Source organism: Lissotriton vulgaris, chromosome 2_1 (genome assembly GCF_964263255.1).
Source record: "Lissotriton vulgaris chromosome 2_1, aLisVul1.2, whole genome shotgun sequence".
Lineage (NCBI taxonomy): Eukaryota > Metazoa > Chordata > Amphibia > Caudata > Salamandridae > Lissotriton > Lissotriton vulgaris.
The window spans coordinates 148866706-148883305 of NC_141687.1; the positions used below are offsets into that span (position 1 = coordinate 148866706).

General features: G+C 47.2%; 1 protein-coding gene across 4 annotated transcripts in view; it reads right to left on the reverse strand.

The window, feature by feature from the left end:
* The window catches only part of GTF2I (general transcription factor IIi), a 1434650-nt gene that overhangs the window by 1060995 nt on the left and 357055 nt on the right, over window positions 1–16600 (reverse strand). For all 4 annotated transcript variants that reach the window (XM_086954596.1, XM_086954597.1, XM_086954594.1 and 1 more), the window contains one exon: window positions 2816–2881. In XM_086954596.1, coding sequence (XP_086810722.1) covers window positions 2816–2881 — 66 coding nt within the window. The remainder of the gene's footprint in view (window positions 1–2815; window positions 2882–16600) is intronic.

Sequence of the window (16600 nt, forward strand, 5' to 3'; positions counted from 1 at the left end):
TAGACCAATTTGATGAGCTGTGGCAACCCTTCCGTGCGCTATTAACTACCGAATTTAGGGAACTCACCTGTCCGAGGTACCTCAGGCTCCTAAGGTTGACGCCACCGGTGATTCCAGCAGACTAAGGGGGGTAGCGGGGCTGGGTTCCTGGAGGGGGGGGGGGTGCGGTGGGGGAGCAGGTAGTGTTACTAGCGGTACATTGGACGGGGGGGGTGGGGGGGAGTTGGGGTGTTTGGGGTGGGGGTTCTAGGGGATGGTGGGTTGGGTTCCTTTGTGTTATTGCTTATTATTCTCTGCTCAGACTGATGGTGTTGACTATGCTCAGAATGGAGGTATTGCTTATATTTAGCTCTAGATGTGTCTCTGGCTGCGGATTCTAGACGGGACCTTCAGCGGCTCTTTCCCATGCAGTGGTCATCGTCCCTGGTGCCATACCTGGGGATTCTGCTGGCGCCGACGTTGCCAGAGATGGTAACGGCTAATTACACCTCTCTTAGTAAGAAGATCAAGGAGGAGCTTGGCCGCTGGAGCAAGGGCCTGGTGTCTTGGCTTGGCAGGATTGCTGCGGTCAAGATGACGGTTCTGCCCCAGATCCTATATCTTTTCCGAGCCTTGCCGCTCCAGCCTCCAGTGGGTTGGATCAGGCAGACGCAAGCTGACATCGCACGCTTTGTCTGGCAATGCCGCAAGCCGCGGATGAAGAGGGTTCTCTCCACGCTTTCCCCGGAGGCGGGGGGCCTTGGTATTCCGGACCTCCGGAAATATTTTCAGGCGGCACAGCTGCGATACCTTGTGGAGTGGAGCAGGTGGGAATCCGATAAACACTGGCTCTTTCAGGATCAGGCGGTGGCAGGGCGTACCCTCCTGGAAGTTCCATTCTTGCGCCGAGCTCACCGCCCCCCCCAATCTTTATGCCTCCTTTGTCACGCGGGTTCCCCTGAGGGTGTGGGACACGAGTTGCGAGGTTCGAGAACTCACCACGTTCCCCTCGCCATTTACGCCCATAGTGGATAATCCTGATTTCTCCCCAGGGATGGAGCCGGGCGTTTTCTCCCATTGGAGGACGGCGGGCTGCCGAGCGCTCTTTCAGACTTATGGGTTGGAGGGGGTGGTCCCCTTTCAGCAACTTCAACGGGATTTCCACCTTCCGGAGTTGGATAGGCTGCGATATATGCAGGTCCGGCACTGGGCGCTTCAACCCCAGGTGCGGGACACCATTGATCGTCAGATAACACCATATGAGCGGTGGCTGGTGACCCGCGCCTCTGATGCTAAACTGATCACTGATCTCTACAAGTTCTTACAGCCCCCTCCGTTTCACTACTATAATCCGGGCAGGGAACGATGGCACAGGGAATTGGGTAGGACACTTAGCCACAAGGAGTGGGACCAGATTGCACACCGTGCGAGACACTCAGCTTATCGCACTGGCCTCACTGAGACACTCACCAAGGTGTCCACATACTGGTATTACACCCCAGAGAGACTGCACGAGATGAACAGGCATATCGAGAAGGAGTGCTGGAGAGGTTGTGGTCAGGTGGGGACCCTTTCGCATATTCTTTGGGATTGCCCCTTGTTGGCCGCTTTTTTGAAGGAGGTTCTTGATGAGGTTGATATGCATTTTGAAATTGAATTACCGCGCTTTCCGGCGTATATATTGCTGGGCCTTCCTAATGGCCTGATGTATCCGCTGAAGTCCCGTAGGGGCAGGCAAATCGCGATAGCGCTGGGCTCAGCGGTGCAGAACATCCTAATCCACTGGCGCACCACCACGGTCCCCTCCATCACTGGCTGGTTGCACAGGCTCTGGCATGTGCTGGGTATGGAAAAATTGTCACTCACGGTAGCGGGGGAGATAGACCAATTTGATGAGCTGTGGCAACCCTTTCGGCGCTATTAACTACCGAATTTAGGGAACTCACCTGTCCGAGGTACCTCAGGCTCCTAAGGTTGACGCCACTGGTGATTCCAGCAGACTAAGGGGGGTAGCGGGGCTGGGTTCCTGGAGGGGGGGGGGGGTGCGGTGGGGGAGCAGGTAGTGTTACTAGAGGTACATTGGACAGGGGGGGTGGGGGGGAGTTGGGGTGTTTGGGGTGGGGGTTCTAGGGGATGGTGGGTTGGGTTCCTTTGTGTTATTGCTTATTATTCTCTGCTCAGACTGATGGTGTTGACTATGCTCAGCATGGAGGTATTGCTTATATTTAGCCTTTTTCATTCGCTGTTGCTTCCTTTTCCACAGCGGACTAGTCCACCGTCGCACTCGTAATGTCATGCTCATTTCCTTCGCCTAAATGTATGTAACCCTAACCTCCTTTTCCCTCTCCCTATGTTTTTGTCTTAATAAAATGCTTTAAACCTAAACCAATGAGTAAGGTGCTAAGAGGATTACTAGCTCCAATGCCTGGAAAGAAATGGGAAAAAAACACAAAAACAGCATGCACACTAAACAAAAACATCGTTTTTTATCTTGCATCCTAGTCTCTTCCTCCTGAAGACCGAGGGAAAGAAATCAAGTAAAAAATCAGTAGGCATTTAGGATCAAGCTGCGGGCACTATTGGCACATGCAAAATCTCTTCAATAGAGAGGAATATTCCAACACTACAAAGAACAAGAGACGGGATAATGCAGTCTACAAGTAGCTAAATTATATTAAAAATACCCAAGACATGCCATTCATTGAAATCCTATAATGTGGAATTTCAGTTAAACCACTGCTGTCTAAACAATAAAAAGCTAAGCTCTCTCACACATACACTTAAGCACAGTCTTGCTTTGCTCTCTTTTTAAAAGAGCACAATTTATAAAACTAACCATTATCAAGAGTCACTTCAACTTCAGGGTCTTCACTTGTTTCAGATGAAGGAGGTTTATTAGAATCTAAAATAAAAGTAAAAATCTGATTAACATTCATTTTATGTGCTGTGCATTTGAAAAATGTAAATAACACATTCTGAAAAAAGTAGCTCAGTATAGTAATAACTCCTGTACTCCTAGGTCTTCTGCCCCACAGTCATGCAGACTAGGTTGCCATCTGTAGAACAGTACTACAGGAAGGCCCCAATCACCACGCCATCCTTAGGCATGGGGACCTAGACAGGTACTTCCGGAGCCAGAGGCAGCAGACAGATTATGACTCCTCAGACATCAGATACCAACATTTACTGCTTTCCTTCCTGATAGTTTGAGTTGTCACAATTTGAAAAGCCTCCACATTACGCAGTGGACATGTCATAAGTGTTTTGGAACGGTGAGCAGTAAAGCAATTAACTGTGACTTCAAGTTTATGTTATTAATCTGAGCAATCTGCTTGGCACTATCAATCAAGCTCAAAAGGCGACAAGTGCCGCACAAAATCTAAAGTAATAAACAGTCTTAGCAGTAAAAGTGGGAAGAAGGATAAACAACAGAAAAGGAATGAGGTAGAGATGCTTGTAATTTAGACAAATGTGGAAGGGATACAGTACATGATCTAGCTTTATCAATACTTGTGCACTTGGATTTTTGGTGATAATCCGAACATGCTGTAGAGGGGAAAATGGTGGCCGCTAGTGAGTAGCAGTCGCAGGCTCACAAATCTCTCTCCGGGAATGCATGAAGGAAGCACGGATGGAAGATAACGAAGGCAAATGTCTCTAACTTACGTCCTTCTGCAATCTGGTCTTTGGGTGTGTTTGCGGTGCCTCCGTAGCGGAGGGGGAGAGGGGGTCCGGTGTGCATAGCAAGCTCGGCGATTCGGAGCCCGGCGTCCCGCGAGCAGAAGTGGCGGCCGGAGCGGAGGCGGTGCCTCGTAGGGGGCGATGGTCTGCGGCTGCAGCGCGGCTGGCGTAGAGGAGAGGAGCGACAGCTGGGGACGGACTGCAGAGGAGCTCAGCGACTGCCTTGTTTTCGCATTTGGGTGTTAAAGCAGTTTGGTGTTTTCTACGGTTCTCCCCAGACTAATAAGATAAAACCCCAAACATTAGGAGACAAGGAAGGAGGTGATCTGGAGAACTTAAAGGACGCAGAACCTAATGCATGGCTAACTTCAATGATTCCGGTAAGGAGAAGGTGGAGAGACTGGGGGTCCAAGTTAAACTTTGAACGAGGAGAGGAGAAATAGGAGAGACAGGACGGGGGCGTATGAGCCGAGACAAACAAAGCCAATAGGTACATGCTCAGGAGTAGGGACATTTGGGGAGTAAAAATCTTCCCCTGGAATAGGTAATAAAGATTTGGAGTTGCAAGGCCCCTCGGCGATACAACCGAAATCTAGAGTAGTGAAATCAACTAACACCATCCTGAATCCAAAAGGCCCTACAGTTAATAGCCCCTACAACAAGCATTTGCAATGCAATAGGTCTCGCATTTGCGAGACTTTGAGCTACTGGCATTGTAAATGACAGACCTGTTATCTATGTGTTGGTTTTGAAAACATAAATAAAAGGCATTGTCATTTACAATGCCAATAGCTTAAAATTTCGATAATGAGAGACCTAATGCATTGCAAATGCTTGTTTTATTTAACATACCAGTCTCTGTTTCCTTTAGTTAGACAGTCCCTGTCTGGCTTCGCTACTCTGGTTTGGCCAATGTCTAGTATGCAAAATTGTGTTGGGGAGTCGAGGCACATTCTTTTGTGTGTTGTCCCACTATACTCATCCTAGATCCCCGAGCCCGCCTCTCTCGTCCATCACTGTCTGGGGGCTGCTGTAAACAGACCAGACTCCTCTGTCTGTACACAACAAAGAAAATCGAGTTCTCACCTATATTCAATCATTACACGGGGCCCTGTTAAATCACGGCCCCTTCTTCCTGGCCTCCCTCAGTCTCTGGCGTTGTATTACCAACTTCCTGTGGGGTGTAGACAGAAAAAGCCCCCAGCATTGCATGCCATCTGCCAGACCTCCAGGCACCAGCCGCCACGCCACACGAGGCCACGTGACTGTTCCAGCCTGCGGCGCGGGAAAAAGGATGCGGGTGCAGAGGTGTGCCCGGCAGGGCTGAGAGGCAATCCTGACCCCGAGGCCTGGAGCCCATCGTCGAAAGCGCCACGACGCAGAGGCACGCACGAGGCCCTTGGGTTGGTAACTATTTTGTATACTTCTGGTAAGGTCCAGTTTACTCGAACCTATTACTGTGAATCCCAAAAATTCCTAACAGGCGGATTTCAAACAGTTCACGAGAAAAGAATCACGTGACAAGCTCCTCATGCACGAGCTTGCCCGAGCCTTCCCCCTGCCAGCAGCATTTCTCCTGCACTCGGCCCACCCCCCTCCCTCTCCATATGGTGCGCTCTGCCTCAGGCCAGCATCTCTCCTCCCATAATTATTCATTCACTCCAGGGCCTGCGTCTCGTCACCCTTCCTCCCAGTCCCCACAAGCAGGCAGCAGCTTCAAAGGCTCTGCTTCTCCCAGTGCTAGTTTTACCTTTATCTGTCGATGTCCACACGAACAACATCTTGTTGCTCAACATATAAATGTTGCTTTATAAGTAGCAGTACTTTCATAGATACACTTACGGCCACATTGGAGAACTTTAAAGATGTCTTTGCTGACGCCATAAGGAAAGCATGATGACATCAGTAAGACAGGATTTGGAGGAAGTAATGCAATGTTGACAACTTTTTGGTGATTTTATTTTTTCCTAAAGTTACATGCTAAACACATTGCTCTGGTAACGTATGTTAGCGCATGCGGGAGTGCGACCGCACGTGCGCGTGATGTAAGTGGTTTACAATATCAAACATGCTGAACAACTTGGAAAGCAGAATTGCTAAAGCGCGAGACGGATCACTTAGCCTCGGGCCTCCATGGCACACTTGTATATGTGTGCATCAGTAATGCAGGCAATGCTCTGGCAGAGGCTTCCCTGACAAACAGCTCCAGGCAAGGCAATTTATTTTAACAAGGATGAAACCTGAAAGCCGCCGCTTGGCTTACGCGTGCTACCAGCTCCCACCATCATGAAGAAATGTATAGCAATTTAGAACGGAAGCCGTTTTAAGCATATCTCTGTCACACTCATTTAGTTCAGGGTGAAGGTACATAATAAGGTTAATGAGAAAAGAAATAACACAAATTTGTTTTCCACACTAGGAGCAGAACTAAATCATGGCAAGTGGGAAACAGATGTTCTGGACTCCTGCCGAGGAGCTGGTCGGGGGGAGCTGTTGATTACCTATTAATGAGAGGTTTCTTCTGCAGTGCGCTGGTGTAACACTATAGGCAGCATTCAGCGTGAAGCCTCCATGGATGTGAATCACTGGGCTGATCACATCCCCCCAGTGCCCCGAGGGCTGTCATGCACCAGTACTCTCTTATCTGGCTATGTTAATGAGACTGGATTTTTCCCTGTAAGTAAATATGTACAGTATTTAATTAAACTCACACGCTGAGATTAGTTGTCTGTTTTGATTTGTATGCATTTTCTGCTTCCAGCGAGAGCCTCTCGTCGCAGCTGACTCCAGGCCTTGGCATGCAGCTGAAACAAGTCAGGAGGCACTGACAGCAGTACCACAATGTCACCGACTTCCGTTAACACTGTGTGCATGCCTGCAGACTGAATGTATAATAGCTACAATATTAACAGTCATAACATTGGCGTTCTTGCTATTGTGTCTACAGCTCATGTCAAGTTAATGATATGGAAAGCAACTCATGTCGGATGTGGGTGTGCATGTTTGTCGTGCTTACAGAACTCAGTGATACCATCCCTTTCAAACTTCATTGCTCTCACTCTCCATCTGTTGACACACGCACTAACCAGGCAGCCCACCCCCTCCCTCTACCACATCAAAGGCAGCCCAGCCTCCTTCCCCTAGTGTGCGCTCTGCCTCAGGCCAGCATCTCTCCTCCCATAATTATTCACTGCAGGGCCTGCGTCTCATCACCCTTCCTCCCAGTCGCCACAAGCAGGCTTCTCCAGTGGCTGCATGCAAATCTGAGCCCCAACCTCTCTGACATCGCATCTCTCTTTCCATTTGTCTTCCCCAGCCTCTATCTTTCTTTCTGACTATTTTTTTTTCTTTCTAGTAGCAGCTCTGCCTTTCTCCTTCTCTCTCTGATGTATTAGGTTCGCACCTATCCGCAAATCTTTACTGCTTGGTTTTTTTTTTCGTCTATTTTTTTTCTCTCTCTGTCGATTGGCCTCTGCCCGCCTGCGCCCCTGTGCCTTTCAGCCTTGTGGGGGTTATCTAAGCAGCTGGCGTTTCCACTGCTTCCACTTCGCTGCAGCTATCGGTGTGTATTTGTCAGGCACTCGGTTCCTGTTGCTTTCTGTTTGTGGTCCACCGGTGACTGACGGTCACTCTCTGCCCCTGTGCTGATATGCCTGCCAGCATCTTCCTCAGTTTATTGGCGTCGGTCCTTACTCTACTCCTTCTGTCCTGGCATTTAATTTCACTTCTGAGACAAATTTTGGGTAAACAGGGCTCTGTGACACCCTCAGCCTCATACTTAAACTACCGCTGAATGTGCTCACCCCTCAGCCTGGCCGCCATGTTAGCCCTCACTCGACCGCCCTCACTCGACCGCCCTCACTCGACCGCCCTCACTCGACCGCCCTCACTCGACCGCCCTCACTCGACCGCCCTCACTCGACCACTCGACCGCCCTCACTCGACCACTCGACCGCCCTCATCCTACCACTCGACCGCCCTCACACTCCAAATACCACTCAGTGCCACATATTTACACGCCACATAATTACACTGCACTCAATGCAACCGACTCCAAATACCACTCAGTGCCACATAATTACAAGCCACATAATTACACTGCACTCATTGCAACATACACTCCAAATACCACTCAGTGCCACATAATTACACAGCACTCAATGCAACATACACTCCAAATACCACTCAGTGCCACATAATTACACACCACATAATTACACTGCACTCAATGCAACATACACTCCAAATACCACTCAGTGCAACATAATTTCATGCCACATAATTGCACTCAATTCAACATACACTCCAAATACGACTAGGTGCCACATGATTACACGCAACATAATTACACTCTACTCAATGCCACATAAATACACTTAATCTGTCGAGCGATCTATCACACTAACGTCTTTAGAAACTTATCTCTAATAGGGTAAACAGTAATGATCACATCAACTATTTCTTGTATTCTTGAGAGTTCTTTATTCAATTCAGTTGAAAAAAGCTATACACAGGATCTACAGCCGACGCGTTTCGTCCTCAAGGGACTTCTTCAGGGCAAGATGGTCACTAACGGTGATGTCCCTGGATCTTCTCCCGTTGTCGAAGGGTGCGTAAGTATATCCGTGAAGTTATATTATGGTACATATGGCATCACGTTTTTCAGACACCTATCCGTTTAGGATCCTGTTCCGGCAGATCAATTTTTCTGATTGGCGGTATAGGTCTATTCGAATTTGACTACAACCGAATCACACCCGTAGTATAAGGTGTTTCAATATTGTACAATCAAGCCACATCCAAAATAAGGATAATAATCCAATAGCAGTGGAACCAGGGTAGAAAGGTAGTGGGGACCTCCGTCTGTCGTCTACTAGTATCTTCTTATTGGTAGAAGAAAATGTAGTAGTTCTATTGCCAAGAAACTCTTGATAAAGTAAGCTGCAGCCTCCCCTGGTTCCTTCGTGGCTCGATGAGACAACGTGCAAAACGAGCTTTCTACCCTGGTTCCACTGCTATTGGATTATTATCCTTATTTTGGATGTGGCTTGATTGTACAATATTGAAACACCTTATACTACGGGTGTGATTCGGTTGTAGTCATATTCGAATAGACCTATACCGCCAATCAGAAAAATTGATCTGCCGGAACAGAATCCTAAACGGATAGGTGTCTGAAAAACGTGATTCCATATGTACCATGATATAACTTCACGGATATACTTGTGCACCCTTCGACAACGGGAGAAGATCCAGGGACATCACCGTTAGTGACCATCTTGCCCTGAAGAAGTCCCTTGAGGACGAAACGCGTCGGCTGTAGATCCTGTGTATAGCTTTTTTCAACTGAATTGAATAAAGAACTCTCAAGAATACAAGAAATAGTTGATGTGATCGTTACTGTTTACCCTATTAGAGATAACAGTTTCAAAAAACGTTTAAGTGGTGCACCTTGACCTTTTTTCAAATCCTTTCATAGTTCATGTTTTGAACCTACACTGTAACAGTGGGTGTTGTGGAGTGTGCACACAGACTGCCCCATGTACCAGAGGGTGGGTCCAAAAGAAAAATCTTTCTTGGAGAATCTTTGACTAGGTGCTGTTCTCTTGGGAATCTTCCACTGTCGTCTTTCCCTTTAAACGATCTATCACACTCTATCCACTCTCCCCTCCCTCTCTCAAATCCCACTCTCTCCTCACTCACTCCTCTCTCCCTCTCCTCACTCACCCCTCTCCTCATCTCCCCTTTCACCACGCAACACTCTACCCTCTCACCACTCACCACTACACTCCCTCTCCAATCCCTCTCTCTCTCTCCTCACCCACCTCTCTTTCGCCTCTCCTCACTCTCTCCAGGCCTGACTCTCTCCTCCCCTCTCACCACTCTCCCCTCTCACCACCACTCTCCCCTCTTAACACCACTCTCCTCTCTCCTAATTGCATTAAATCATGGCCGCCAGGCCGTGACACCACATCAAAGGGCTTCTCCTCCCCTAATTTTTTTTTACGGCCAGGCAGCGGTACTTTAAGTTTCAGGCCCGCCATACAACATACAACCACACATACAACCACACGCACAACCACACCGTCAGTGCACAGTTTCACCAGGCACAGACACCATCAGTCGTCAGTGCACGCTTCCACCAGGCACACACCACCACCAGCCATCAGTGCACGCTTTCACCAGCCACACACACACACACACACCACCAGCCATCAGTGCACGCTTTCACCAGCCACACACACACACCACCAGCCATCAGTGCACGCTTTCACCAGCCACACACACACCACCAGCCATCAGTGCACGCTTTCGCAGGGCGCAAACACCACCAGCTGTCAGTGCACACTTCCACCAGGCACACACCACCAGACGACAGTGCACGCTTTCACCAGGCACACACACACCACCAGCCGTCGGTGCAGGCTTTCACCAGGCACACACCACCAGCGTCAGTGCACGCTTTCACGAGGCACACACGCCACCAGTCGTCAGGGCACGCTTCCACCAGGCACACACCACCTGCCGGCAGTGCACACTTCCACCACAGCACCACCACAGCACCACTACAGCATCACTCAGGGGCACCACAACATCACTATGCGCTACAACAGCATCACTGAACGCCACAGCATCACTTGTCCCCAAAACAACATCACTCAACGCCACCACAGCATCAATCTGTGAAACCATTCAACAACAACTGGTTCAAATATTTTCTGTCAATGTTTCAAGCTTTATTACAAATGTCATAAAAAGATGTTAAATGTTTTCAGTTCTGTTCTTGTTAAAACATTGTGATTTGCCAGATCAATACATGTAAGACAGGGGAAAACTAAACATGTACCTTTACTAATGCTATAGATGTTTCATTTGCTACCCTTATAACTATTGGCATTTCTAATAACAAAATTAATACTTTTATATTTTGAAAAACAAACAAAAATATTTTTTTTTTTACATTTTACACACCAAAAGCTCAAACTTTTCTATTGCGAGACCTATTGCATTGCAAATGCTTGTTTTTAATAGTATTCCGTCGTCCTTGCATGCTGCCTGTACTCTGTCGTTCAGAAAAGGGGGTGGCTTGACAGCAAGCGGGTGTGTGGCGTGGTGACTAATAACCGGCGAACAGTAGGCAGGACGGGCTGTGGCCTGGTGGCTGAATTGCTGCTTCCTGGGTCCTCAAATTTGGGTTCTGTCCGAGATTAGGTATTTGAAACGGAACACACTGTGTTATCGCACGTTCCTGCAACTTTTGAAAAGATGGCATAAGTGGGCCAGGCATAGTTGATCTAGGAAATAAAATACTTTGAACGTCAGAGACAGAAAATTGAATTATCTGCTCACTTCACGGGCAGCGAAAGTCACTGCGTTTGGGTCCTTTAAAAAAAATGTTATTCGGGAATTGAGTCAACCCGTATTATTTTGGACTCTGCCATTTTACTTGTGTACAGTTTGATAACCGGGGGCAAAGTCAGTTACAATAATAACCTTTAGCTGGGATCCAGAAACAAGCGGTCAACCGCGGAAGCATGTTGTTCTTTAGGGATAAAAGGTGTGCGTCGCACAGAGACCGTGGCACGTTACACACTGCAGCTAAATGGAGTCATCACCAAGTACTTCCAGTAACAGTACATTTCCGTTTCTGGGTGAGTAAGGGTTCTCAGATTCCAGCTGCAGTCTTGTGACCTCACAGCCCTCTACCTATAACAAGCTTCCTATTTGCCTGGCGGCGCCCCCTTGCCTCCGGTGACGTAGGCGGCACTGGGCCAATCCTAGCGGGGCTCCTCCGGACACGGTGGCCTGCTTGACGGTTGCCATGACAATATACAAGGAAATTTTGTCAGGGTAGCGTAAAGCAGGTCACCCAGTCCTCGGGGGGCGGGATCGAAAGTGGACAAATCGACAAAACACACAAAAGTTCCAATAGCAGGCCTCCATTTCGCGAGGCCTGCCAGTGGAAAAAGGGGGCGTGGTTTCACGCAGTACTGAAATCCTCCTGTTCACAATAGGTCTTTGCCTGCAGCAGCACGCAGGCTTCGACCTAAAAAGGATCAAAAAAACCTCTAAAAATATAACAGGAAATATTCCGGTTACTCCTTCATTAAGATCGTACTTTAAGGTTCAGGCCACACATCCCCTCCAAAAAAAATTGAATAATCTACCCGGACTTCTCTCAGACATAATAGCAGTTGAAAATAGTCCTTTGAGTACACAACAACCCCCACTACAACTCTTGAATACAAGAGATAGTGGGATAAGAAAGGAAATGGTTCCAATACCTTTAGAAAACAGGTACTAAATGCTCGCTCAGGAGATTCATGAAGCTGCAAATGGTCTGTTAACCTCTATTTACTTGCCCATCATTGAAACAAGCATTTACAATGCAATGGTCTCGGCATTATTAAAGGTAGAGCTATTGGCATTGTTCATGACATTTTTTTTTTTAAATCATAAATAAATGGCATTGTCATTTACACTGCCAATAGGTTAATCGTTAAATAAATGGCATTGTCATTTACAATCTTATCTTAAGTGTATACGACACTTAACCTCCGCACTGTTGGTGTTCCGCATCAAGCAACAGTGCGCAGATGTTAAGTGTCGTATACACTTAAGATAAGGTTCACAGAGTCAGGCACGGTTAGGACATACGTGCCACCTTAGCAGCACGCTTTGAGTATAGTTGAAGAAAACCCAAACGACTTGAATCTTTCTGATTTAAGAAACTGAGTGCTCCTCTCATCTTTAATTCATTGTCATTTACAATGCCAATAGCTTAATAGCTTGCAAATGCATGACCTATAGCATTTACACCCACACAGAGCCCCACACAGAGCCCCACACACACACACCCCCAGAGCCACACACACACCCCCAGAGCCACACACACACCCCCAGAGCCACACACACACCCCCAGAGCCACACACACACCCCCAGAGCCACACACACACACCCCCACACACACACCCCCACACACACACACACCCCCACACACACCCCCAAGCCATACACACACCCCCAGAGCCACCCACACACACACCCAGAGCCACATACACATACCCAGAGCCACACACACACACCCAGAGCCACACACACACACACCCAGAGCCACACACACACACAGAGCCACACACACACACACACACCCAGAGCCACACACACACACACACACCCAGAGCCACACACACACACAGAGCCACACACACACACACACACCCAGAGCCACACACACACACACACACCCAGAGCCACACACACACACACACCCAGAGCCACACACACACCCAGAGCCACACACACACCCAGAGCCACACACACACACACACACCCAGAGCCACACACACCCAGAGCCACACACACACCCAGAGCCACAAACACACACACCCAGAGCCACACACACACACACCCAGAGCCACACACACACACACACCCAGAGCCACACACACACACACCCAGAGCCACACACACACACACACACCCAGAGCCACACACACACACACACACCCAGAGCCACACACACACCCAGAGCCACACACACACCCAGAGACACACACACACCCAGAGCCACACACACACACACACACCCAGAGCCACACACACCCAGAGCCACACACACACCCAGAGCCACAAACACACACACCCAGAGCCACACACACACACACCCAGAGCCACACACACACACCCAGAGCCACACACACACACACACCCAGAGCCACACACACACACACACCCAGAGCCACACACACCCCCAGAGCCACACACACACCCCCAGAGCCACACACACACCCCCAGAGCCACACACACACCCCCAGAGCCACACACACACACACCCAGAGCCACATACACACACAGGAGAGCAAGCACAACGAGGGGGCAGGGAAGCAAGAACAGCGAGGGGGCAACGAAGCAAGCACAGCGAGGGGGCAACGAAGCAAGCACAGTGAGGGGGCAACGAAGCAAGCACAGCCAGGGGGACTCAGCCCCCTCACTGCTTCGCAGTGAGAAGACGGTCCCTCGACCTAAAAGGGAGTCAGTAAAATTGGCTCGATGCATTTGGCCTCCTAAGAGTAATAATACAAAGATTGGCAAAGCCAATAGGCCTAACCTTTAAAGACCTATTTGCATTGCTGATTTTTAGCCAGGCTGGATAGCATCACAGGGGGTATGCACTATGCAGCATGGCTTTAAAAAACACGGATGCGCTGATGTGCCTGCCGAATTATTTGTTAGGTGTGCATTTGAATTCAACACACAAGTGTGCACCTACAAAACAATATTTATGCTTTTTATTTACTCACCTGAATGGATCGGTAAATTAAAAAACGAAATGTAAAAACTTTTTTTTAAACAAAGTGCTTTTTTGAAGGAAAAAAGATAGATGTGTAGGTAGCAGGAGCAGGCTGGGGAGAGAGCGAGCGGTGAAGAAGCACAGTGGGTGGATGGGGTGTAGCAGCAACATGGAGAGAACACGGGTGAAAGACAGCATCGTGGATTGCAGGTGAGAGCAGAAGCACACTGGTGAGAGAGAACAGCGCAAGTGCTGCTAGGGTAGAGTACTACATGGGCAGAGAAAGCGAGGGGTAAGAAAAGCACACCAGGGAGCTAGCTGGAAAAAGCTCTCACAGAGTGCTTAAACAAAATGAAAAAGTTGTTCCTTAAAACCCATTCTCTGGCTAACCAATATAAGCCAACCTCTCAGAGGAATGGTAAAGAGGCTATGCTCCATGGGAGGGTCAAACAAAGCAAAATACACACCCCCGAATCCAAAGAGACTGGTCTTAAATTGGAGTGACGGCCCTCTCCTCCAATGGCTGGCCTCCGTTTTGGAAGCCAGCCAAAGGAGGAGAGAGGCGGGTTAAACCACACTACTAAGAGACATAAGATCTCCTACCGGTGGCTGGCAAGCCAGCATTTCCGGTCCTCGACCTAAAAAACTGCCTCATTAGAAAAAGGGGCTACATTTGAAGAGTCAAGTGCTTCAGGTACTCTAAATACAGTATGTGACACGGGAGCTACTTCTCTTACTGAGGGGTTACTAACTACACTGCACAGAAATAAGAGACAAGTTTGCAATCTCTGAAAAGAATCAATTAAAAATACAGTCTGTGAGACTATTGAGACTAAGATGAATGCTATCTCTGAAAGAGTTGGAGCAATGGAATTAGCTGATGAAGACATAACAAATAAAGTAGACAAAACTACCAAAGATATTCAGGTATTAAGGGATGAGGATAAAACCTTAAAAGAGAAATTGGAAAGTTTAGAAAATGCCGCAAGGAGGAACAAAATCAGGCTCCTAAATGTACCGGAAGATGTTGAAGGTGAAGACTTAAGGTTGTTCATAATTAACCTCCTTACAGAGTTTCATGCAGATATTGACAAAAAAACTCTTGAAGATGACATACAAAGAGTTCACCGAGATACTTTTTAAAAAAAATCTGGAAAGAAAAATCCTAGGAAGATCCGGATTAATTTTAAATCGTACACACTTAAAGAAAAGAGTTTGACAGGAGGATTAAAAGCGGGGGTCTATAAAAAGGCTCGATGGACATTCCGCATTAGGTAAGACATATCTCATATTACTCAGGAAAAGTAGTGGGAGTGGGGAAATCAATGCAAGAACTGAAAAATATAGGTGCCACGGCAAACCTATGTTTCCCAGCTTCACTTAAAGTAATGTGGAAAATTAACATTTTCAATTTCAAAGACCCAAAAGAAGTGAATGCCCTGGTAGATCAGATAAAGAGCTCATCCAGATAAGAGTATCTGGAATAAAAAAGCCGGGTTAGAGATAGAGCCTGAAAATTAGAGCAGTTCGTCTGATAGTAATAAGGGAGGTTTCCCCGGGGGGAGAGGGGAGGTGTCTTCACTTAAAATGCAATAAAGGGAACAAAAATGTTGGACATACTGGTTGGGGGAGCATGTGGGAGAAAAACAAAAAAAAATGCTCTCATTTAACAATGTTAAATCAAAAAAAGTTGGCCTTTTTTCTTTAATATTAATAATAATGACAATCCGTTAATACTCTATGCCTAAAAATGACAGTATAAAAGACCTGGATTGTCTTAGAATGCTATTGGATTGAGGGTTCCCTCCAGAAGAAAAAAGATACTAGAGTATCTAAGATTATTAGAATGTAAGATTTTCCTTGTTCAAGAATCTCATTTACTCAAAGAGGAAAAGGCAATGATTTTAAAACACCAGAAATGAATTGAACATTGTATTTGTACAACTCAATCCTGCACAACGAAAGGGGTAGCCATTTTAATTAAAGAAATCAGCATCAGCATTGTTAGGTGAATGTAAAGTTGACTCGCTAGGGAGGTGGGCAATTGCTAAACTAAAAATCAGTGAGGTCTGGATGACTTTTGTAAGCTACTATGGACCGAATTTGGATGACCCGGCCTCCTTATGTACTTTACTTTTCCATCTAACGGAAGTCAACTACTACATAATAATTTTAATCTGGTCTTAGACCCGGGTCAAGATTCTACCTCACACAGAGTAGCATCCAACACACAAAAAATGAGGAAGGCTTTAATACAATTAATGTCAGACATAGGGTTAGTAGACATTTGGAGAGAGATGGCCAATGAATCTAAAACTAAAGGTGGAAAATTCACGTTTCACAATAAAAAATGTGGACATCGGTCAAGAATCTTTTTTTTTTTAGTGGGTGCTATATCAAGTAGAAACAGTATTCAAGTGAGCCATCTCCCTGAGCACGTCGGATCACTGCGTAGTTATTTTTAAAATAACTAATGTGTAATGTCCATCCTCCGCGGAAGTGGACTATTAATCTAGCATTACTACTAGAAAATACTATAATTGAAAAATTAAAAGTAGAAACCAAAGAATTCTTTGACATTAACCTGAACTCTGCTCCAGTTCAAACAGTGTGGGACACTTATAAGGCTTGCCTGAGGGGACTGT